Here is a 22,816-nt window from a genome sequence, read left to right on the forward strand (position 1 = left end):
TTTAGTTTTTTATTCTTGCAGTAAAATAGATGATAGTAGGAGAAACAAAAATTAATTATAAAAAATAACATTTTGATCTTTAAAATTCTAATTTGAATTCCATAATTTCGAACGATAGGTTATTTTAAAATTATAAATAACGAATTATGTATGCAGAACAAAAAAAAAGTCATGTAAATGAATAACATTTTTATGCTTTCAAAAAAGGCATTTTTTTTAACTTCTCCCAAAAATAAATCAAATAATGTAAAATTTTGATATTAAACTAATTAAAACTTTTAATGGAACGATTTCATCAATTAAAATTTAATCGTGATTTATTGCACACAATCACTCATTTGATTTATTTTAAATCCTTTTAGTGGTTGTTAACTGCGTGGGACATATTACATTTATTTGTGTGAATATATTGCAAACTGGAAATAGTCTAAATGAAAAATCATTGATAAATTGATAAATTGCACTAAAAATCAACAATATTTGTGGATTTTGTTAATGAATCATCGTGATAATTAGCCATAATTAGTTTAATTGAGAATCAACACCAAAGATTCGTTATATTAGGCTTGAGTAGGGAGGCTTAAAAATTAATAATTTAGGTTTTATTTTAAAGGCGGAAAATTAGAATTATTCATACAAAAAATTTTCTAAATTTTACATAAAATTTCTTAGAAGAAAGAACAGTCAAATATACGAATGGTTCGATTTAGGTCATTCTCCCCTATTTGCAAATATGTACATATGTACGGAGAGAAGATGGAGCTTAATCGTTTTTTTTTTCATTTAAAAAAAATGTACATAGAGAAGCTAAAAGCAAATTTTTTCCATAATTTAATACCCTTAATGGACAAAAACGACGAAAAACTTACTACTTTATGCACTACAAGTTAAATCACAACGCAAAAATCATCCGGTATTGTTTGTCTGTAATTACCCATGCCACATAAAATTGTTAAATGCAAATAATTGAAAGCTTTTTTTCTCCACACCATATATAGCAAAATAATTAAAATTATCCTTCAGGCTATTTTGTTCATAAGCAAAAGCATTGTAATGAATTTTACGCGGCGTACAAAATGAAAATATGGTGCTTCCTTCCAATTTGCTTTTTGCATTTTGCACGCAAACTAGACAATTTTATTAGCATGTATTGGGAATTAAAATTTAATTCATGTTGAATGAAAATTAATGGCACAGATAAATAAAACATTAAACCACTACTAAATTTATTTAACACAGAATATTTTGCAAAATGTTGTCCAATAAATATTGCAAAAAATTTTTACTACACAATTGCGTGTCCAACTTCCGGGATGTTTCATTTTGTTGTTGTTCTTGTTATTTTAATTTACAAAATATAATAAAATTTAACATTTTTATTTTAAATATTCTGCCTTTGGTATGTTTAAATAAATTCACTGCAAAGGATATTTTAATTCACTTTAATGTTCTTTTTTTCCATGTGTTGTTGCTCAACTTTCTGTAAGAAAATCTCTTACAAGTTCTTTGGAAGGATTTCTCCTTTCAGAATGTTTTTCAATTTAACTAAAATACCCCCAACCCCCATACTCTTCACGTGTACACAGGACCCCATTTAAGCGCCATCCCCTCTCCTCCCATGGTCCCTTGTTCATTGAATTCGCTTTTGATTCTCATGGAGAGCATTCACAGGACTTACAGCAAGAATAATTCTCCTCTTACAATAACTTACAAACAACAACACTGGAGCGCAAGGAAAAGTGCGCCAAAAAAATACAATTCACGTGGAGGAAAACAAAGGCACAGGAAGGAAAAAAAGAGCGAGAAAAAGAAGGCAAAAAGTAAACTTTTGCATACAATAAATTCAGGATTGCAGGCCGGATGGAGGCAGGAGTCAAAGCTCAAGCGAGCTACAAAATGAGGAGTGTTTAAATGCAAATTTGCTGGGCTTTTTTTTCTCTCTCAAATAGTACACATCCTAGAGCACAGGAAAAACTCCGGGGGTAGAGTCCCATTCCCATGGATGACAGCATCGCACATTGTCCAAGGAATGGGGGTTGCACAGAAAGGGGATAAAAGTCAGAAAAAGGTGGTGGAGGCATGAAAAGAATGGGTAACTTGGGAGCAACAAGCAATGGAAGTTGAACGATAAACGACACAGAGCGATACAGAAATCTGAGGGTTTAACACTGGATGATAGAAGAGAAGGAACAAAAGAAGAAAACAAACAAGAATTTGGATTATCACTTAAACTTTAGAGAAAATAAATAAATCGTATTTAAATCAATTTTAGAGAGAGAAAAAATATAACGATCCTAAAAGTTTTCTTTTTAACAATGAACATAAACTTTGGCATTTTACACTGTCCGTATAGATAATGTAAAATGAAAAGGAGTTTATTCATCAGTGTGATAAAAAGTTAATAGTTTGCATTTATTTTTATTATATATGCTTATACAAAACGCTACAATAAACCGGGTTAAGATTATTTAGAATTCTAAGTTTAACGGCTTTTGCATTCGAATTTTGTAACAGCTTTTGACACTACAGAAATTCTAATATTAACGTTTAACGTTTATTTTGAAATTATTTGTTTAATTAATAACGTTTTTTTCTAACGATTGACATTTCTTTTTTAACATTTGTCGTTTTTTCATATTTAGCCTTTTTTGGCTCCAGTAGACAGTTATAAGTCCAAAAAGTATGAGTTTGAACGTTTGACGTTAACATTGACTTTTCTTTTTAACGTTTGACTGTATCTATTTAAACGTTTGGCATTTGCTCTAGTGCTTGTATCCTGATTCAAAGCTTGATAGTTTATTTTAAAGTTTCTTTAGTTAATAGCATTTTTTGAAACGATTGACATTTGTAACGTTAGACGTTTTTTTAAAGCTGACTCTTTTTCTAACGATTGATGTTTCTTTTCTGACCAATAACGTGTGTATAGGTCTATTAATTCAAGTAAAAAAGTAGATAAAAAATCAATTTAAATATTTTTCCTTAAACTCCATTACTTCTATATGTATATAATTTGACTCTACTTTTCTCTCGTTGAGTGTATTAAGTTTGAGAACGCCAGTGGTAGGGGCTTGAAAATGTTTGAGAAAGTTGGAAAAAGTGACTCTCTTCTTTGCCTAAGACACCCATTGAAACCTTAAGCGCACCCCGGCATTATCATGGAGGAATAATAGTTTTAAGAGGAGGGTGTGGGTGAAATTTTGGGGAGGGTAGGTATGTGAAAAGACGAGCTGGGTGCCTGAAAAGAGGAATCGACGTTAACAACTAAAAGCACTTGTTAGTTTATGGGTTTCCTCTGTCTCTCCGCCTCAGTCGTTGTGTCATCAGGGAAATTGATAATAATTCCACATAGCAATCCTCTGTGCTCCTCAGCCAAAATACAAATATATACACGGAGAGTATGCTTCCCTCGTGTGTCTGGAAATTTAAGTTTATTTATCAGTCGTACGTATAGCACATGCTGCCAGCGGAATCCAGCCGCAAAAGTTGGTCAAAGGAGTGAAGACTCACAAGCGGAGTAGGAACCCAACTGATATACAATTCGTCATGATATGTATGCTAAGCCGTTGGGCTGAGAGAGAGATGTTGGGGTTGGTGGTCGATGCGGAGGTGTGGGGAATTAAACATACAGCCTCACTCTCGACTCCTTGGCACATCCACCCTGCGTGTACGTACATCCTCTTAATATAATCCCATCTGATTAGCAACATCATCAGGGCCATGGATCTTTCTGCAATTTTTAGTACTTCGTCTCCCTTTCAATCTGTCTCTGGTGGTTCCGCATTTTCAACACTCATCACCTCTAAAATCCTCTTCACCTTCATACCACATCTGCCACCAACCAGTGCTGGATGTGTGTGTGTGCTTTGGCAAAATTGATTTCTTCCTCCTAGCATGTCCTCCTTTTGTCGTTGGCACCGTCGTTGTCCCCATATCGCCCCATTTTGATCGTGATGTCCCAAATTACAAACTCCATTATGGATTGTTCTCCTTTCGGCATACCTGCGCACCACCTTCCCACGGGGCACCTTCCTTCGAGGTCTTTCCGGGCTAATTATCTGATAGAGTTGCCCGCCTGAGACACACAACGTTCGCTCATGGGTGCTCCCTCAAGGAGCCATATTTTTCACACGCTAAACTCATAAGGATGTAATTGAGAAGCGAGCAACTCACAAACTTACAGTGCCTCAGCATGAAGTTAGGTGCGCGCAATTACCTGATTACTTCCTTCCTCAAATGGATTTTTACCTTCTGGTGATGAGAAGTCCATGTTTTCTTATTAATAATTATACTACATTGAGTATATGGATGGAAATGTACGGGTAAGCTGACCAAGCTTACGAGAGCTGTGTTTCTTTCAGTGTACCAATTTTGTGAGAGCAAACTAGAACGCGAATTTGTTTAAATACATGCAAAGTCGGGAAAAGTTGAAAAGTCATCCCCCAAGAAATCTTTAAAACGCCATATCTCGGGAACGGCTCCATAGATTTTCGAGTTTGAGCTATCGTTGGAAAGGTCTTAACCTCAACTATAATATATTAAAATATGAAGTAAATCGATAATGGCATTTTCGAAATATTCGAGTTCGAAATTTTCGAAAATTTTGATTTTGACTTTAGCGCCTCTCGCGGTCATTTCTCGAAATTGCAATGTTCTAGACATTTGTAGGGCTTCACGAAACCTTTCATTTGCAATTGAGTTGATCAAAATCGGACTTGTAGAACCCGAGATATGACATGCCAACTTTGGAAGGCTATATCTCGAGAACGGAGACATAGATTTTCTTCATTTTTGGCATGGAGCTAGATAATATGGTCAGCTATAACATATCAAAAAATGAAGCAAATCGAAAATGGCGTTTTCGAGATATTCATCGAAAACTCATCGAAAATGTTGTTTTTGATTTTTGGCCCCCTAGCGGTCACTTTTGAAACTTCGGATGTTCTAGAGAGTTATAGGGCTTGTTGAGAGCTTTCATATGAGCCTGGGTTGATCGAAATCGGTCAAGCCGTTTTCGAGTTATGATCGATTTTCGATAAAAAATTGTGGCGGCCATATTGACTAAACGGATAGACCGATTTTCAAAAATGAGGTATCGTTGGAAAGCTCTTGATGGCCCCTACAACATATAAAAATTTCAGATTTTTAGCTATTACAGGGGCTGAGATATAGCGAAAACAAAATTTTGAGGTTATTCAAAATGGCGGACGGAGGGGTGGGGGGGTGGATTTGACCTCATAATCGGATGTCTTCCGGTCGGTATTTAAACTTTGCCGTTTACCGCAAGTCTCTATCTATTACCGTTCTCTTGCAATTTAGCGTTGTACTACGGCCGGACGGACGGACGGACGGACGGACGGACGGCCGGAAAAAATCTTATTTTTGGCGCATACGTTTTTTGGAATGTGGGGACCCTAATTCGTGCTCATCCCAAGTTTGAGTCCGATCTGACGACTTTCGATTTTGCTCGGTACACAAAAGCTGTGTCTGAAAGAAACACAGCTAAAACTTCAGTTGGGGAAGAGTAGAATTTATACAGAAGTTTATCTGATGGATAAATAATTTCTTTGGCCTTTTTGTAAGTCATCAGATCCTTGAAGGTCAAGTAAATTCACTGATAATATTTCTTAAAGGAAAAGAATCTTCCTTGAAATTTTAAAAATAAATCCAATTAAAAAGCCAATTAAATTCTGTGACCAAGAAATCTTTGAAATTTCAAGAATTTGTACTGAAATTTCAACGATTTCAAGGATTTATTGGTCGCAGAATACACACCAAAATTTATAAAACTGAGATCTTTTATAATTTTCTTTTAAAAATGTATAAAGGAAACAATTTCAAAGTTTTTCAGTGACATAAAAAAGTTTTTAAACGTAAAATGGTTCAAAAAAATCTGAAAAATAACTTAAAAACTTTCTAAGTTATCTAAATTAGAGAAAATTCAAAAAGACTTTTGTCTTTCTAAATGAGCTTCAAATGAATTTTAAATCTTTTAAGCTTTCAGCTGAAAGTTTTCTTAATTGTTGTGCTTTTGTCACCATTCATTTATTGTCTCTTAGATAGTGCAGAATGACAATGCGATTACGTGATGTGCGATAAAGTGAAAGAAGAACTTGCTAAATGTTTAAAATTTAATGGCAAAGAACTGTAATTAAGAACGCGTTACGAGCACCAGAAAATGGGTCCATGTCGAAAAATCTTAATTATTTCTTATGTATAAAACTCCAAAGTACCTCTTTGAGATAAAAGGAAAACCAAACAATGGAAGCAGTTTTATAAAAAAAAACTCCACCACGAAGATGATGGTTTTGTTCCCACACAGAAATACTTTTAGTTTAGTCATCCGACTTTGGGGGTAAGAGTTGATGATACCAACTTCAATGTGGGACGAGTTGGTTCTCATTTTCTGAATATTCTCCATAAAGATATTTCTTCTCGACATCTGGCAACTTTTGGCCGCAAGAAGACAAACAGCAGAAATGGAATCTTTGATGATTTCTCCATCGACTCCTTGACATTACATGAATGTATGCAGACTACACCCCTACCCAAAAAGGGATGCTTTTGACAAGTAGAACTTTCTAATATCATCCTTTTTCCACTTTGTGTGCTAAAAGCTGCAAGTTTTGTGTGCCATACACACACTATTTAGCATTAATACATTAAAATGTTGTGAAACAGCAGCCAGCAGTGTGTTTCTTAATTATTTTACGACATCAATTCCAAATTCCCCCCTTGGGTCTTCCTTTAGGGCGAGGGACTTCCCCCGCCCGACCACCTTCGCACATCTCTCACTAAAATTTACATACAAACTTTCAGTGGGATACCCCATTCCGTATGCTGATGCAGGAGATGAGCTAGGGGTAGCAATACAAACACCCCAAAGCCAGACATTTAATCGTTGCAGCCCCAAAAGCTTTGTCTTTATTACGCCCCGTTTCGTGTTAAGTGGTTTTGTTAAAACATTTGTTCTTAAAATTGGCCATATTTTCGACACAACACACTCACACTGACGATGGGGGATGGAGGGACCGAAAAGTGCCTAAAAAGATCAGGAAGGGAGAATTTGAATTTTCCGAGGATGGTGCGTGCAAATGAGGATTTTCCCAGAGACATCACACACACACAAATTCAGCACGATTTACTCAGGCTAAATAAGCATTCCTCTATTGCATTAGGGTTGAAGGAAAGGTGTGAAAATTTCTGGAAAATTCAGTATGCTTAAGCAGGTTTGTAGAACCTAGTTTATCTATAAATCAACATTGAACTTTCAACACTTAACTCAATTCGTTTCAATTTGAATTTGAAATAAATTAAAATCAATTATTTGTATGAAAATTTTGCATTAATCTTAAAGCTTTTTCCACAAATTAAACTCGACAAAAAACAATGAAATTAATGTTGTGGTTTAACTGTGCCACAGCACCAACATTCCCTCCTGTAATAAAAATTTATTGCTAGAGTATGATTTTTTTTTCAACAATTTAGCATATGGAAAATTTCTGATTTTTTAACAGCCCCTAAGCAACTCTCAACCATCCCTAACTTTTGTAACATTTTGTACGGAAATATTTGGTGTAGAGCGGCAAATTTCTGAGAAATTTTACAACCCCCAGTGGGGCATGTAAAGTCATAAAATATCCTCCACTTTTAACTACCAGCCATTTGAGAATTTCAGGGTGGAAACTAGATTTAATTTCCCGCCTTCCTCGGGGGACGCATGAAAGTTTTGCCATTGTGCGGCAATAACTGAAACATGTTGAACTAAATGAGTCTTCAGGACTAAAATGCGCTTTTTCCCACCCCCAGGCCACACACCCCGGATCACGGAGCATCCCACAGACACCACGGTGGCTCGCCATGATCCAGCTACGCTCAACTGCAAGGTGCAGGGTACACCAACGCCTACAATCCAGTGGTACAAGGATGGAGTACCGCTAAAGATCCTGCCTGGATCCCATCGTATCTTCTTGCCAGCTGGTGGACTCTTCTTCCTCAAAGTTGTCAATTCACGGAGGGAGAGTGATAGTGGGGTGTACTGGTGTGAGGCTAGGAATCAATATGGCGTCGCTAGGAGTCGCAATGCTACTCTCGTAGTTGCTGGTGAGTCTATTATATATTTTTTAATGTTATTTTGAAAAATTTTCTTCTGGCTCTTTGTGGATTAAAACAAAATGTTTAAAGATGGCGTTAAAAACGGTAAATATTTAAATTCATTTAACCAAAAATTAAGAAACGTCATGACTAGATTGAAACGATGTATTTTGTTAAAATTAGTCCGCAGATGTGCAAGAGATATACTTAAATTGAGAATTATTTTTAGTAAATTTGAGACAAATATATTAAAATAGGTACTGAATATTGATATTCATTAGAAATTCTCAAAAACGTGAAACTTTACCTTTTTCTTTCTGACAGTTCAATGACATTTCCTTTCTATTTAATGTGAAAGGACGCCTAACGGCTTTTATGAAAAAAAATCCTCTATTTTTCTTCCTTTTCCCCTTTTGTCAAAGCTCTTTCTCACTTTAAGCCCGAGGGTTGATTTCCGGTAAAAATGCGTTTTCCATTTCACTTTCTGAACAATGAAGGAAAAAAAACCCCATGGGTGGGAGTTATAATTTTGCCTAAAATATTTTAAGACTTGACGCCGTCACGGGCTTTTCAGTTGTCAAATAATACTTTGCTTTTGTTGGGTAGGAAATGCAATTCCTCCCTAGAGATTCTAGCTACCTAGAAATTCTTCTATAGGGCGGGGAGGAAAAAGTGTCACGTCTGGAGTGCCATTCTTTTTCAGAGCTAAACATCGGGATGTGAATGGGATAAAGCACAAGAGTGGGTGTCACACGACTCCCCTTATTCATATTTCACTGTGGCTGTGTGCTTTTGGGAAAATACATAATACTATGGCTTTTGGATGAATTTTAGTGAAAGGTAGGATGTGCAAATATATCACTAAAAGAGAGATAAGCTCAAATGGATTCTTGCATTCACCATTGCTATTAAATTGTGAGTTATTGTTGCTTCGAAATATTGCAATTTTGTTCGCTTTAAATGAATTTAATTTGGTATTATGTTGTTATATAATTCCTTATAAATAAAACAATAAATTTTAACCACAGTTGACTACCCTGGGCAATACAATAATTAACAAAGCCACGCGAAATACAGATAACTTGTTGTTAAGCATAAAACATAATACAGATTTTATTGAATTGCAAATGAATGTGTCAACCATTCTGATTTATCTCTAAAATCCCGTGTTAATTTATTAGATTTTTTTTTAAATAATAAAATTAAATTTCTTTAGATTTTTTTAAAATAATTTTTCTCCTTTTAATTAAATTTAAATATCACAATTCTATTAAAAATTTACTTTATATTATTAAATTAATATCCTTTTAATTCATTTTAATGGCATTTTTCTGTCTTTGGGAATGCAATATTTAGTATTCGTTGGAAAAAAATATTCCATATTTTATAGGGGAAAATGGGGCTACACAAACTGGAAAAATTTTAAAGCAAAAGATTATGCAATTTTGGATAACATTTTACGTTTGAAGTAAGTTAATTTTATAAAATTAAGGTTAGACGCTTAAATGACATTCAAAATGGCGCTTCAGCTTTAATTGTAAAAACTGAAAAAAGAAATAAAATCTCAATTGCTCTTTAACCTTCTGCTTTAGCTTAAGTTGTGTTAGATCTAGACCGCTTAAAAAGCATTAAATTATCTACAAGGGAATTTAAAAAACATATTTTTCTTTGAAATATTTGAGGTTATGTTTCTCTCAAAGATTTACAATAGAAAACCCGCAGCAAAATAACACCGTTAAATACTCCAATTAACCCCAGATCCCCTATTGAATATTCTATTTTACGAATTTGCACTCTTTTTTTTCGGTCTTTTCAGTATAAACTCGAAAATAAATTTTTAATCGAATTATGGTGAATTTCGTTTTTTTTTGTTTAGTGGTCACCACGCTCTGTGGTGCACTCCATAAAATGAAATTGCATTCATAATATAATTCTATGATTTTTCAACATTTTACATTTTTTTATATTCACAACGTTTTTTCACTGAACTTCACTTGAAAAGTATATTGCAGAATAAACTCTGATTTTTACGAGACAAGCACCAAATTGAATGGGTTGATAGTTTTTTTTTATTTCATTTTTTTGTCACATACTGATCAAATTGGCAAATATTTAACGTGATTATATGTATAGTGTAAAAATGTTGGGAAAAAAGTTTTTCTGTATCATTTTTCAATCGTAAATCGAATGGAGGAAGTTAGCTTCAAAATGGCGACAGTTAGTAATGACCGGCCATTTCGATAACTTTGCTAGGTACTTTTATTTTGAAGTTTGCATCGTTTCCTTTTAACGGTCGTTACGTTGTCGTTGTTGTAAAACACCGGAAGACGAGGGAAGACAAAAAATTCAATGAACCATTTAGTTTGAATGGTCAATTAGGGGAACTTCACCCTTTTTCCGCCCTTTTCACTCCACAGAAATAGTTTGTCCGCCCATATCCTGGCTGTATTTTTTGTCACTGTCACTTCCCTTGGCTTGTACTTTGAGAGAGGGGGTACATTGGGATGAATGAGGGATTGAGTAGAAGACGAGACATTTAATTGGAAATTTATTCAAATGCTGTGCGACTTAAGCCTGGCGAAGAAACTGTTTTGCGATTCGATGTCCTTATTTTAGCATAATACACCATACAATGGGCGCAAACCACCCCCTTTTCTAAACGTTCTTCTCCCTGGCAATTTGCATATCTCGGGGATGTATTATCGATGCAGAGAACGTCGCATGGTGGCACACACGAAATTATTAACCAAACTGTTCTTGTGTGGCATGATGGCCTTCTCTGGCGGGTCCTCCCAATAGACACGACTAAACTATAAAGTTTTAGGGTATGTGGTGCATATTTTGGCACCCTTCGCCTATATGGGAATATATAGAAAAATCATCCTCGGTAATCTCCACAATGCGTGCTATTGTGTCGTAGAGGACTTTGTGTGCATGATATATCGCTGTGCGCAATCGAAAAAGGACATAGGGGAGATAGGACCTTACAAAACACTATTTAATTGCCCCCATGTTGAAACTTTATCGCAAAATTGTGCGTAGGACGAGGGATAAGCCGGCGTGCATCCCTTTTGTTAAAATCCATAACACTCTCACTTTTCATTAAGATGCAATAATTCGGGATGAAATATTTTGGACATACCCCTCACACAGACAATTTAACTCGCATCTGATTGAAATACTTCAGGCACCACATGATAGCCTAAAATACCCCTTGAGGGTGTTTCAATATCTTCATTAAGTCGCCTTCCGCAGACGCTGCAATTTGCATTCATTTTACAAAGCTCTACCCCGTGTGCATGAAATTTTTCCAACGAGATAAGAGGAAATGACGTTTTTTTGTTCAATCGTTGGAAAAATGGGTTTAATGAGGTTTTAACGAGGACGTTACGAAATTGTAATGAGAGAAAAAAAAAAGAAAAAAAACTAATCATGATCTTGGGCAGAAAACATTGCATTTATTTTCCCGATAGAGGCGCTTTGCAAACATGGAGGGAGCGTCCTTTGATAGTTATTTCATGTTAAACTATTACAATTATTTGAGATATCATCACTGTATTATCCGTATTATCTATTCTGCTTAAATTATAATAATTATGCTCTGTGTTAGTTCAGCATAACTTGATTAGAATTGAGAATATTAATGCATAGCACTAAAGCCAAAGATGAAAAAAAAATTCCCCGGCAGAGGCGCCACAGACACGAACATGGAGGAACAAGCGTCCCTTGGGAGTAATCCAGAAGCTCCCACGCTAACGTGCAATTTTCTACGAAATCAATAAAACCAACAATTTTCAAACAACATGAAGGAATGGTTAATTAAAAAGTACATGAGTTTCCTGTTTTGATTTGATGTTGCGTGCTAGAAGTATGAGTTTCTCAATTTTAGATAACATAATAGCCCCCCTCATATGTCTGGAATTTCTAACAAGCAGAGATTTTGTATTCTCTGTTGGCAAATTTTCTTCCAAAAGAAAAAAAAAACATTGAATGCGCCTCTAATTTCATGAAATCCCACCGAGCCCGTTGAAATGCTTTCAAAAATGAATGCCGTGCCTTAGGGACATTTTCTAAATGCATTTGCTTTATTTCCTTCCCCCCACAACACACAACAGTCCTACGCGAGGATTTCCGTTTGGAGCCGCAGAACACGCGGGTGGCCCAAGGTGACACGGCCCTTATTGAATGTGGTCCCCCGAAGGGGACACCTGAACCTAAAGTTGACTGGCGGAAGAATGGACAGAAACTTGAACTGGAGAACTCCAAGAGGTTTGTTTAACTTCATTTTTTTTTCTTCCTCCTCACATTTTTCTTGAGTATGGGGAAAAAGAAACCTGGAAGACGTGTGCAAAAAAAGCGACAAACTTTCCATAAAGTTTAAATGAATGCCGTGGCAGTTTGTCACGAATGAGTGGGTTGGGGGTCTCCCATGCACCCATAAGTGAAAAGAATTCTGCTCTGACCGTGACAATAAAAAAGCGTTTCATATCAATTCAGGATCCGCATTGTTGACGGAGGAAACTTGGCCATTCAGGATGTTCGGCAGACGGACGAAGGGCAGTACCAGTGCGTGGCAAAGAATGCGGCCGGCACGAGGGAGTCGACTGCGGCACTATTAAAAGTTCATGGTATTCATAACTTTTATGTAAATAACGCCCCCATTGAGCTTGTCTTCCTCTCACTCTCTTCTTTCCTTTTGTCACACCGGAAGGAGGGAGAAAGTACTCGAAAAGTGTGTTTGGCACGACAAGGAAAAATTTTTGCTTTTCACAAGAAATCGCGAACACCCAAACGTTCTTCCAATAATGCATGACTCAGATATGTCGTTTAGCGCAGTTAAAAGATATGGCAGAGGAAACTGCATGTTGTCACAGCATTTCTTGATAAATGGTTTCCCTATATGTGGAAAAGGAATCAAGGAAACACCGGCTATTTGTTGTTTGTTTGCGGGGGAGTAATGTGGTATTTAGCGTATTTTAGCTCGTGCAAAGGGGACCATGAGGAAGTCCTTCTATTGCGACTGTTACGCTTAATTTTTGCACCTTTCGTGCGGCATTAAATTCAAAGGACTCGCGTTAATATGCAATTCTTTAACAAAGGTTTTAAGATTCTTGGTCTGGTCCTTGGTAAGGGCAAAGCCAAAAAATCAATTTTAAAACGACACACGTTAGTAAAAAAAAACGTAAAACGTTAGAAAAGAAATGTTAAAAATGTGAAAATGTCAAAAAATAGCTTTTCAGCAATATTAAACCATATTTTTACTCAATTTAGCTGGTTTTAGATTGAATTTTAAATTTTTCATCACTTTAAATTAAAAACAAAGCCCCCAAAAATAACCGAGTTCATTATCACAGAGCGTATTATCACAAAATATTTAAAACAATTTTCCCTCGGAAAAACCAATGAAAATTATTTTAAAATTGAAATAAAATGTAATAAAAAATGCAGCATATTAGCTTTCATCCTCCGCATGGTAAAAATTGCACGGAATGCCAATATAATGTCAATTTAATTAATGAAAAACTCAATTACAGAAATTCCCTTGCAAAATCCTCGCCATAGTTGTTATTTAATTTGATTTTGTGTTGATTACTGATACGGCGGGGAGCTATACAATTGAATTGTGCTCAAAATTGAGTTTATTAAAATGTATCAACGTATATTGAGAACCTTTTGATGTGTTCATTTTTTCCCTCCAAATTGGTCATTAAGCTCCGCGTGAGTTTAATTTTTTTTGTGTGTGTAGCAGAGCCAAACAAAGCTCTTCAAAAAGTGACTACAGTCAGGTATTGATTAACGTCGCATGGGATATACTCTTTCCACTCATTATTATTAATGGGTGGAAAGAGTATATCCCATGCGACGTTAACCAATACCTGACTGTATACACAAAACATCCCCAAAAGTTCTCACAAATTGAGGCGTACTACATTGGAGCACTTTGAGGGCGGGGGGTGCGACACATTTTCTCCCTCCTTTTGTCGTCCTTCCATACACCATAAACACACAATCAACGTCATTTGATTATTGATAAAACTTACCACTTGTCGTTTTATTTTTGTGCCTTCTGGTAAAAAGTGAAACCGTTCCTGATCCGAGGACCCACAAGTCAAGTTGTTGTCGAGGGGTCGGCGGTGACGTTTCAGTGCCGAGTCAGTGGGGAACCCATGCCAGATGTCCTTTGGCGTCGTTCAGCGTCTGGCGGGAACATGCCACTCGGTAAAATACGATACGATTGACTCTGCTTTATCACGACAACCCACTAATTGATTCTTCTCATACCACCACCCCCCATTCACACAGATCGGGTGCACATCCTCGAGGATAGGAGCTTGCGTCTCGAACGGGTGACGGTGAATGATGAAGGCGAGTACAGCTGTGAGGCCGATAATGCTGTGGGTTCGATAACGGCCACCGGAACCCTCACAGTTCATTGTAAGTATTTGTACGAAGATGGTGTGAGAATTTTCCCTTTTTCTCAGATTTCCATCATGAGGTAATTGATGATTTGCCAACTGGAAGAGGGTTTATCGTCACAATTGGCTGTGATTGCAAATATTTCCGTTAAATTTCCTTGGAAATATCATTTCAAGGGGTGACATGTTGAATTTATTATCAAATTGGTGTCTTGTTAAAATTAAATGTCATTTTGTGATATTCTTTCTCTTCTTTCTTTAAGACGTTTTTGTATTATCTATTAATTTTCATTTTAATATTCTTATTCTCCTTTACGAATTTATTAAGATCCTTTAGAGAAACCCGTTTTTTGGTTAATTTTCAGCTCCTCCAGTTTTCACAGCTCGTCCTACAGCACAGTCTGTAGACGTACTTGCTTCAGCTTCTTTTGAATGCCGCGCAGCAGGCATACCAACGCCTACAATGTTCTGGTCCATTGAAGGCAATCGTTCCCTGATCTTCCCAGGAACGCGACTAGATCGCTTTGAAACCACCTTCACAGCTGAAGGTGCAAGTGTGCTTACGCTACCTCAGACACGGAAGACTGACAATGGGATCATAGTTATCTGTAGTGCTCTGAATAGTGTGGGTTCAATTACTGCAAAAGCAAAACTTATTGTGAACACAGTTGAGGACAATCCCCCACCAATTATAATTCAGGGTCCTGTGAATCAGACCCTACCTGTAAAATCTGTGGCTGTGCTAGTGTGTCGATCAAGTGGTGTACCTACTCCAGTGGTTTCGTGGTATCGGGACGGTATTCCCGTTGTCCCGTCGCACAAGATAAATATGACAGAGTCAGGAACACTCACAATATCAGACTTGAATAGGAATGAAGATCAAGGGTTGTACACGTGTGTAGCTAGTAGTCGAAATGGCAAGTCAACGTGGAGTGGTTTCCTACGGTTGGAGCAACCAACAAATCCCAATATCAAGTTCTTCCGAGCACCTGAGGCAGCTACTTTTCCAGCTGCTCCCAGTAAACCGCTTATAATTAATGTAACTGACGAATCTGTGACAATATCGTGGATTCCTGGTGGGAAAACGGGTGCATCAGAGCTACAGGGGTACATGGTGGAAATGTTCAGCAGCAACATTAGTCGTGGATGGATTCCACTTATTCAACACCATCCTGATACCACCTATACGCAATATGCTCTAACACTGGGAGCCACTTATGTGTTCATTGTCCGTTCGGAGAACTTCCATGGCCTATCACCCCCGAGCCCCATGTCGGATCCAGTTGTCGTTGGTGGCAAGGTGAGTAATTTCCTCTTTGGAGTCACACAATGCGAAAATGGAAGAGATTCTTTCCCGAGATATCCGAGTGATTTACAATCGATGCCCTTTGATTTATGCCCCACTTCCAGGCTCTCGGTGCTGAAGAGGACATTGGACTGAGTGAGGCGCAGGCAATTCTGTCGTCTGGCAATGTGGTTGAATTACTCGAGGCGAATGCCACTGATTCCACGAGTGTACGGCTCTCCTGGGAGGTGAGTGTGTGTTGCCGACTTGTGTTGAGCATCTTACGGAATTCACCCCTGCAGCTGCATATTAAATTCCAAGGGGTTGCCCACAATATTGAAGCAAATACAACACGTGGTCTTGCAATTCAATTGACTCCCGATACTTTTTGCTACACATTCTCAGCTACTCTCCCCCTGGGGGGTTTGTGAGTACAATTCTCCTGAATTATGGATTGATACCCACCCCCTTTGGGGTGTTTATCTATCTATGGGGTTGTGGGTATGATACAATCACGGACTAAAAAGGATCTCAAACACTCTGGCATGGCGATGATGAAGAAAAACTTTCCGTCTGGAAGCAATAACTTGAAATTGTTTTACGGTTATTGTTCTTCCAACACATCAGTACCATTTTATGTGATTATATTGCTCAAGAAAGATCTTTTGATATTAATTCGGCTCAAAGGACCAAAGGTTTCTTTTATTTTCTAAATTCACTTACTGAAATTTGACAATAGGGATACTTTAGAATTTGACACGTCACTTACAAAGTGTTCGATATGAAGTTATCAGCAATTCATAACCGACTAATTGCGTCCAATATGACCACTTCTATCAATGATTAAGTATTTAGTCGTTTCATTTGTACAATTGTACCAATTTAGCTTTATTATTTAAAATGGTAATTTAGTTGTGTATCATGGTACGTGATTTGCCCTAACTCGGAAAAATGCATGTTTTGTAAATTAAACAAAACCACCCCAATGAATTCATGCTAAAAAGACCTTATTTGCAAGACTGAGAGTACACTTTAATAAAACAATTACGCCGTAATTTGCATAAACTACAGTGGAATCTTTTCATTAATGCAACCAAATGCAACTGAGAGGTAAATTATATGTGTACTACGTACATACATACCTTGTGGGAAAACATGATGATCAACATTAATTAGAAAAACAGATTCCGAGTAACTGTTTCAAAATAGCCTCAGAAAGTATTACCCCCTAGGAGTTAAATAAAACAAACTTAATTGAAAATTTTCTAGGTACCTTGGAAATTTTATTATTTCAAATTTCCAATAAATGCCATGTACAGTGTACAGGTAAAAATCCTTTCATCGCACAATTTTATGCAATTTTGCAAAAGCATTTTTATTATTGCGATATATAATATGCGGGAATATATTGGTGAAAGGGGTAGGATTTTTTTTTACCATGTGAAACAATAATATGGGGCTCACGGGTAAAAGCAAACATTCACTAATAGTCCTCCCAACAAAGTTAATAATCCAATTTTGCCGGGAGAGGAAAAGAAATAATTCACCAAACGAATTCCACAGTCCCCGAAATGTCCTGGCGTTCTATTGTGCGGTAACCCCCCACACGCGCCATGTGATGGAATTCAACCCTCTGGCAGGTCCGAATGGATGCATATTAAATTCCAAAAATACCCCCTCAATGTAGACAGGAAATCCCTTCAATCTTTCCACTCTGTTCTATCGAATTAGATTATAAATGGCCAATACGTGGAGGGTTTCTACATCTATTCACGTGAAACTGTGACCAATGGAACGTATAAGATGCTGACCGTGCTACACGGTGGCGGAGCGTCCGCATGCACAATGACGGGCCTTAGGAAGTACCATCAGTATGAGTTCTTCATTGTGCCCTTCTACAAGACGGTCGAGGGACGCCCCAGCAATTCACGGACCACCCGCACATTGGAAGACGGTAAGGATTCTGATACAGTAATTTATGGCTAAATGCCCCCAAAATCCATTGGAGGGGTTGTGGAATCCACCCCCCACCCCCCGCATTGGGGAAAACTTTCTCTTTACGACTTTCACCATTTCATGCTGCCGTCTTCCGCCCCCCTACCCGGAATAGTTCCAAGTACCCCACCAGAACATATCGAGGCGATTTTATTGAATGCGACAGCTGTGTATCTGAAATGGCATGCACCTTCCAACGACACAATCAATGGTAAGTCATGTGTCTCTGCCCACCAACCCCTTTTTGCCAACCCTGTGACACAGATTTATTGCGTGAGTGCAACACATCAAAGTCAGGGAGGGATAAACGGAACAGTGGGTGGGTTGTATTTCACCCCTTTTTATCATTATCCACCACCCCTACTACCAGTCACATGTGTGTGACTTTGAGTTCTTGATTGCTGGCAAAGTACATTATCGATTTTGAAAATTTCTCCACTTGATAATACGTTTATGGGGGAGTGGCGGATACCAAAGGGAATTCTGCAATAAAAGTCTGATTTAAAGTGACATTGAAGTGTAGGTATGTAATGTTTGTAATTCATGCGCATCCACTGTGATATCTGAATATTTTTTTGTTGTGCAATGGAGGCGCCTGGTAATCACTAAATGTTTTATTTTGATATTTTTCAATAAATGTAAATCAATTGTTTGAAAATTTAAGATATAATATCTGAGCAATAAAGCCGAAATTTATTAAAAAATGTCTAAATATGTAGAATAAGTTAAAAGTAAGTTTTTCTTTGAAAAGCACTTTATAATTAGTTTTGAAGAGAAGTCGAATAATCTTTAAAAAAAATGAAAATTTTGAACATTTCGCAGCGATTTCCTGAAAATGACCACAATTTTTTTGAATTTTAGACAATGCTTTACAAATAATATAAATACGATAATTGGTTATAACTTGAAGTCATAATTTGCATATAACTCTTTGAAAAATATTCAAAGAGAAAATAAGACTGTAAAAAAATACTTTCGTGATTTTTATCTGAAAATGATGCTATGTATGTTATGTTTCTTTTTGCATCTATCGCCGTCTTTAGAATTCATTCACACATATCGCAAAAATGGCAGAAAGTTTTCATTAAAAGCTCTTAAAGAGCTTTTTCAGATAAGTAAAATTCAATTTCCGCATTGTGATGAGGAAATAGCTGGAAAAAAAAAGAAAAGAATTTCCAAATATTTCAGGAACTTTCAGTAGAAAAAAAATCACTCCATGAATCCTACTTCGTCAGTGTTGCTTCCTCTTCCTGCCATTTGGTGCGTGATTGATTGGTGTGTACTCTTTTCAGGCATTCTACTCAGCTACCAAATCATTGTTAGGGGTTTTGATTCGCACAACTTGTCGAAAATACTCACAAACATTACAATAGATGCGAAGACACCGTCACTCTTGCTGGCAAACCTCTCTGCCGGTGTGACATACTCCGTGAGTGTGTCAGCGGGAACTGGAGCAGGATTCGGACCATTCAGCCCACCGGCTATTCTTCGGCTTGACCCACACTCTCGGCGTCTCGACAATAGCTTCACAAGGTAATTATTTATCTTATAAGCACACACACCCACTCCTACGCCCCCGTACCCCAAAATCCATTTGTCCGTGTGTCTTTTAATTAAAACACACAATTCAATGGACCCCTCCCCGGTATATGGCGAGGTGGGTTTAGTAGCGCGTAGAGTGGGCACAAAAAGCTCCGAGTGGGTGAAAGTTCAAGTGCAAACAAAGGCATCAAAATAATGGAAATTCCCATTCATTCACAGATACTCAATCAATCACAACTTATCAGATGACATCCTTACGCAGACGTGGTTTATTGTCCTGTTGGGATCAATAATCGCCATCATCGTATTCCTCTTCGGGGCAATGGTATTGTTTAAGCGGATTCAATTTATCAAGCAAACATCATTGGCCTCAATGCACGGTGAGATGATGTGTTTTTCTTTTTTTTTTTTTACTTCACCATCTTCCCATCTTTTTTTTTGTCTGCTCCGCCTTGGAACTTCCTCTTCCTCTTTTGCAATTTATTTTCCATTCCTCTTTTGTGTGGCATTTTGTCGTTTCTACCCAACAACCACACATTCACTTTCATCCCCCGCGCACGCCGTCCATTGCCATTGGATATCCTACCCACAAGGGGGTCATAACTAATGCGATGCAGCACCCACATTTTCCAACTATTGTGCCATGAATAGTGCATTAATTTCCAATGGTCGCTGTCTATCCTCGGAAAAAGGGAGTATTTTTGCTCTTCGTAGAGTCGTTCTTGTTTTTTTTTTTTTCTTAGCGACACACCGGGAATAAAATGTAAGATGCATTTATGCAAATCCAAAATGCTTCGAAACGAGGAGCACAGTCGGTGAATTACGTTAACTGTGATGTTTATATTCAAGACGGTGAACAATAGTTTTCGATTTTGGCATCCAGAAGGGAAATGTTTTCTTTCGACGTTGTTGTGTATATGTATGTATATGGGTTCAATTTTAAATGTACATATTATTCCGGGAAAGAGAAACTGCACAAGGAATTTATTTAGATACAAAATAATTTATAATATTGCAACCATGTTGAATAGTTAAAACACTCAGCGTTATTATTTTAAAATAACTAGTAAAATCGCTAATGGGAATTACGGTGGGGTCTCGTGGTACAGCCTCAAAACTCAATTAATAGAGCAGCGGAACAACGGATTAAAAACGAAATTTTAGTGTTGATAAAATATTTGATTTTTCATTTAAAAAATTAATTTTTAATAGTTTTCTTTTAATGTCAAAAAATTTTAACATTTTTTTTAAAAATAAAACTTTCTTTTTCATTTCAATATTTGCGGATTTACGGTATTATTTGCTGACAAAATTGAAATATTAACTAGCGGAATTAAATAATTAACAGATTTTTTTCTCTGTTTTTCATTTTTTTACGGCCTGTTATGTTCCACAAAGATCGCTATATAACAATTTCTGAGCTAATTAAATTATTTCTGACCGAAATTGTTGACTTTACTGACCAAATAAAATGTTTTTCTGACATTTTTATGAAATTTAAATTTTTTAATGAACGGAAAACGTTGGTTGGTTACTTGGATGATCACTATAATAAAAAAAAACTTTAAACAATTTACATATGTAGGTACATATGTGAAGTTCTAATGATTAGATTTTATTAAAATGACGAAAGCTTTGTAAAAATGCTTCAATTTTGATATCAAAAGCACCTCGTGAAGTACGAAAATAATATTTTTCATCATTTAAAAATAATATTAAAATTTTCTTTATTTTCCCTTTCGAAACTTTTCTGTTAAAAAATAAATTATAAATTTGTATTTGAACGTTACACGATGAAGCTGTACAGCGAGACTCAGCTGTACCACCACCAAATTGCATTTCGGTGTATTTTAGGAGAAACCATAAATTCAACACAAATTCCTGTTTAAGATTTCAGGAATAGATGGGAAAATTTACTAAACAATCTGCAATTTAGATTACAAATCAATTAATTTTCCAAAACAATTTTCACATTCCCTGAACCAACTCCGCACCACCCTGGAACCATAATTTGCAGTGTTTCTTACTTGAGATCCACTTGAAAATGCAACGAATACGGCGCGAGCTTGCTGGTGGGGTGTGCAATTTGCGGTGCATTAAGTTCTACTTATGGTGCAACTTTCGGCACTGCACCGCATGGTGATTGTCAAAAGAAGTGCCTGAAGTGCAGAGAAAACAGTAAAAGTGTCAGAAAGCTGTGTGGCGGAAGAATAAATCCTCCACCACTTCTCCTGGTGCACAATGGCACACAGACATCCTGCATTTGGGCGCCTCTTGTGGGTACGGGAAAAAAGGCAACATTAAAGTTGTGTGTGCCAATGCTACACACTTCGCCGCACCCCCTCGAAAGCTTCATACACACTTGTCGGGTTATCGGGTAATGTATTTAGTACTTATGGTATTTTCTGCTTTCCCTCCCACACACATACCATCCCCCAAGCTCAGAGAGCATCAACAACGTAAAAAAAAAACTTCCATCGAGTTTTCGCTATATGGCTCTTAGCTGTTGCTCTGAGCAAGGTTCGGGAGTCTCCTTTGCTTTTGGGCCGTTTATATGTGGGGTTGTGCTATTTTATATGCTGCCGCCTCTCTAATTTGAGATAAATAGCGAGCTTTTTTTTTCATTCGATGCTCCCATTGATTTTCCGGGCTGATGATTCCATGAGGATTGTGCCATTAATTCCAACATGTGGGGTGGATTTTTTGGCCCGGGAGGATTGGATATCCTCTACGCACACACAACATGTGTGGTACAAAAAGCAAATTTATTACTTAGTATTTCCCAACTAATAAATTCAACGTGGGAAAGTGCCTACCAGGCGTTGGATATATAAATGGAGAAAATGTGCGAAATGTAGGGAAAATAGAGATATTTTTCTTCTTTCCGACAGATAGTCTCGTCACTCTTTTTTCCACCCCAATTAGCGGATTTGTCTCGGCTTTTTTTTCGTCCCTTACTAAACTTAAGGGGTGCGGAGGGAAAGCCGCAAACTGCTTCAATATGTTAAGTTATTTACTACATTTTGTCCCGCAGGGGTGTACGAGGGAGGAAAATTGTGGGAAAATTTAATAAATTAATGCTTCCGGAAATTCGTTTAAGCACTAAAATATGAATTAAAATTAAAATTACAAGACAATACAAAGTTTTACAAAAGTTTCAATCGATTTTTGCAATTAAGCATTTTTCCTTGGTTTTAAATTAGTTTAGTTTAGTTAATTAATTCGGAGGATTGGTAAACTTCCTTACCACTTAATTTCTTAGTATTCACTTAAACAACAAACTCTACCAATAAATTAGAGTTGGCAACATTAAGTTTTCCGGACCCTTCAGGATGTAATCTATCTGAATATGATCCTTCTCCGGGTGCTATTATTGCGGCTATATCCTTGGTAGGTATATAGATAAAATGGTCGACACACGTGAAAAAATCTCACAGTAATAGGAAGAGAATGGATTTCCTCCTGGCCACCCCTCCATTCATGGTAC

General features: G+C 37.0%; 3 protein-coding genes across 3 annotated transcripts in view; 1 reads left to right on the forward strand and 2 right to left on the reverse strand.

The window, feature by feature from the left end:
* Window positions 1–22,816, reverse strand: part of LOC129792365 (transient receptor potential cation channel subfamily A member 1) — a 1,125,827-nt gene that overhangs the window by 113,733 nt on the left and 989,278 nt on the right. The window lies entirely within an intron of this gene.
* LOC129792430 (PIH1 domain-containing protein 2) overlaps window positions 1–22,816 on the reverse strand; it is a 927,269-nt gene that overhangs the window by 113,733 nt on the left and 790,720 nt on the right. The window lies entirely within an intron of this gene.
* LOC129792367 (protein sax-3-like) overlaps window positions 1–22,816 on the forward strand; it is a 43,248-nt gene that overhangs the window by 13,307 nt on the left and 7,125 nt on the right. Inside the window, exons 2-12 of the mRNA XM_055831349.1 lie at window positions 7,807–8,100; window positions 12,207–12,360; window positions 12,589–12,719; window positions 14,170–14,310; window positions 14,395–14,526; window positions 14,873–15,807; window positions 15,918–16,040; window positions 17,524–17,746; window positions 17,903–17,998; window positions 19,080–19,320; window positions 19,549–19,709. Coding sequence (XP_055687324.1) covers window positions 7,807–8,100; window positions 12,207–12,360; window positions 12,589–12,719; window positions 14,170–14,310; window positions 14,395–14,526; window positions 14,873–15,807; window positions 15,918–16,040; window positions 17,524–17,746; window positions 17,903–17,998; window positions 19,080–19,320; window positions 19,549–19,709 — 2,631 coding nt within the window. The remainder of the gene's footprint in view (window positions 1–7,806; window positions 8,101–12,206; window positions 12,361–12,588; window positions 12,720–14,169; window positions 14,311–14,394; window positions 14,527–14,872; window positions 15,808–15,917; window positions 16,041–17,523; window positions 17,747–17,902; window positions 17,999–19,079; window positions 19,321–19,548; window positions 19,710–22,816) is intronic.

Source organism: Lutzomyia longipalpis, chromosome 3 (assembly GCF_024334085.1).
Source record: "Lutzomyia longipalpis isolate SR_M1_2022 chromosome 3, ASM2433408v1".
Lineage (NCBI taxonomy): Eukaryota > Metazoa > Arthropoda > Insecta > Diptera > Psychodidae > Lutzomyia > Lutzomyia longipalpis.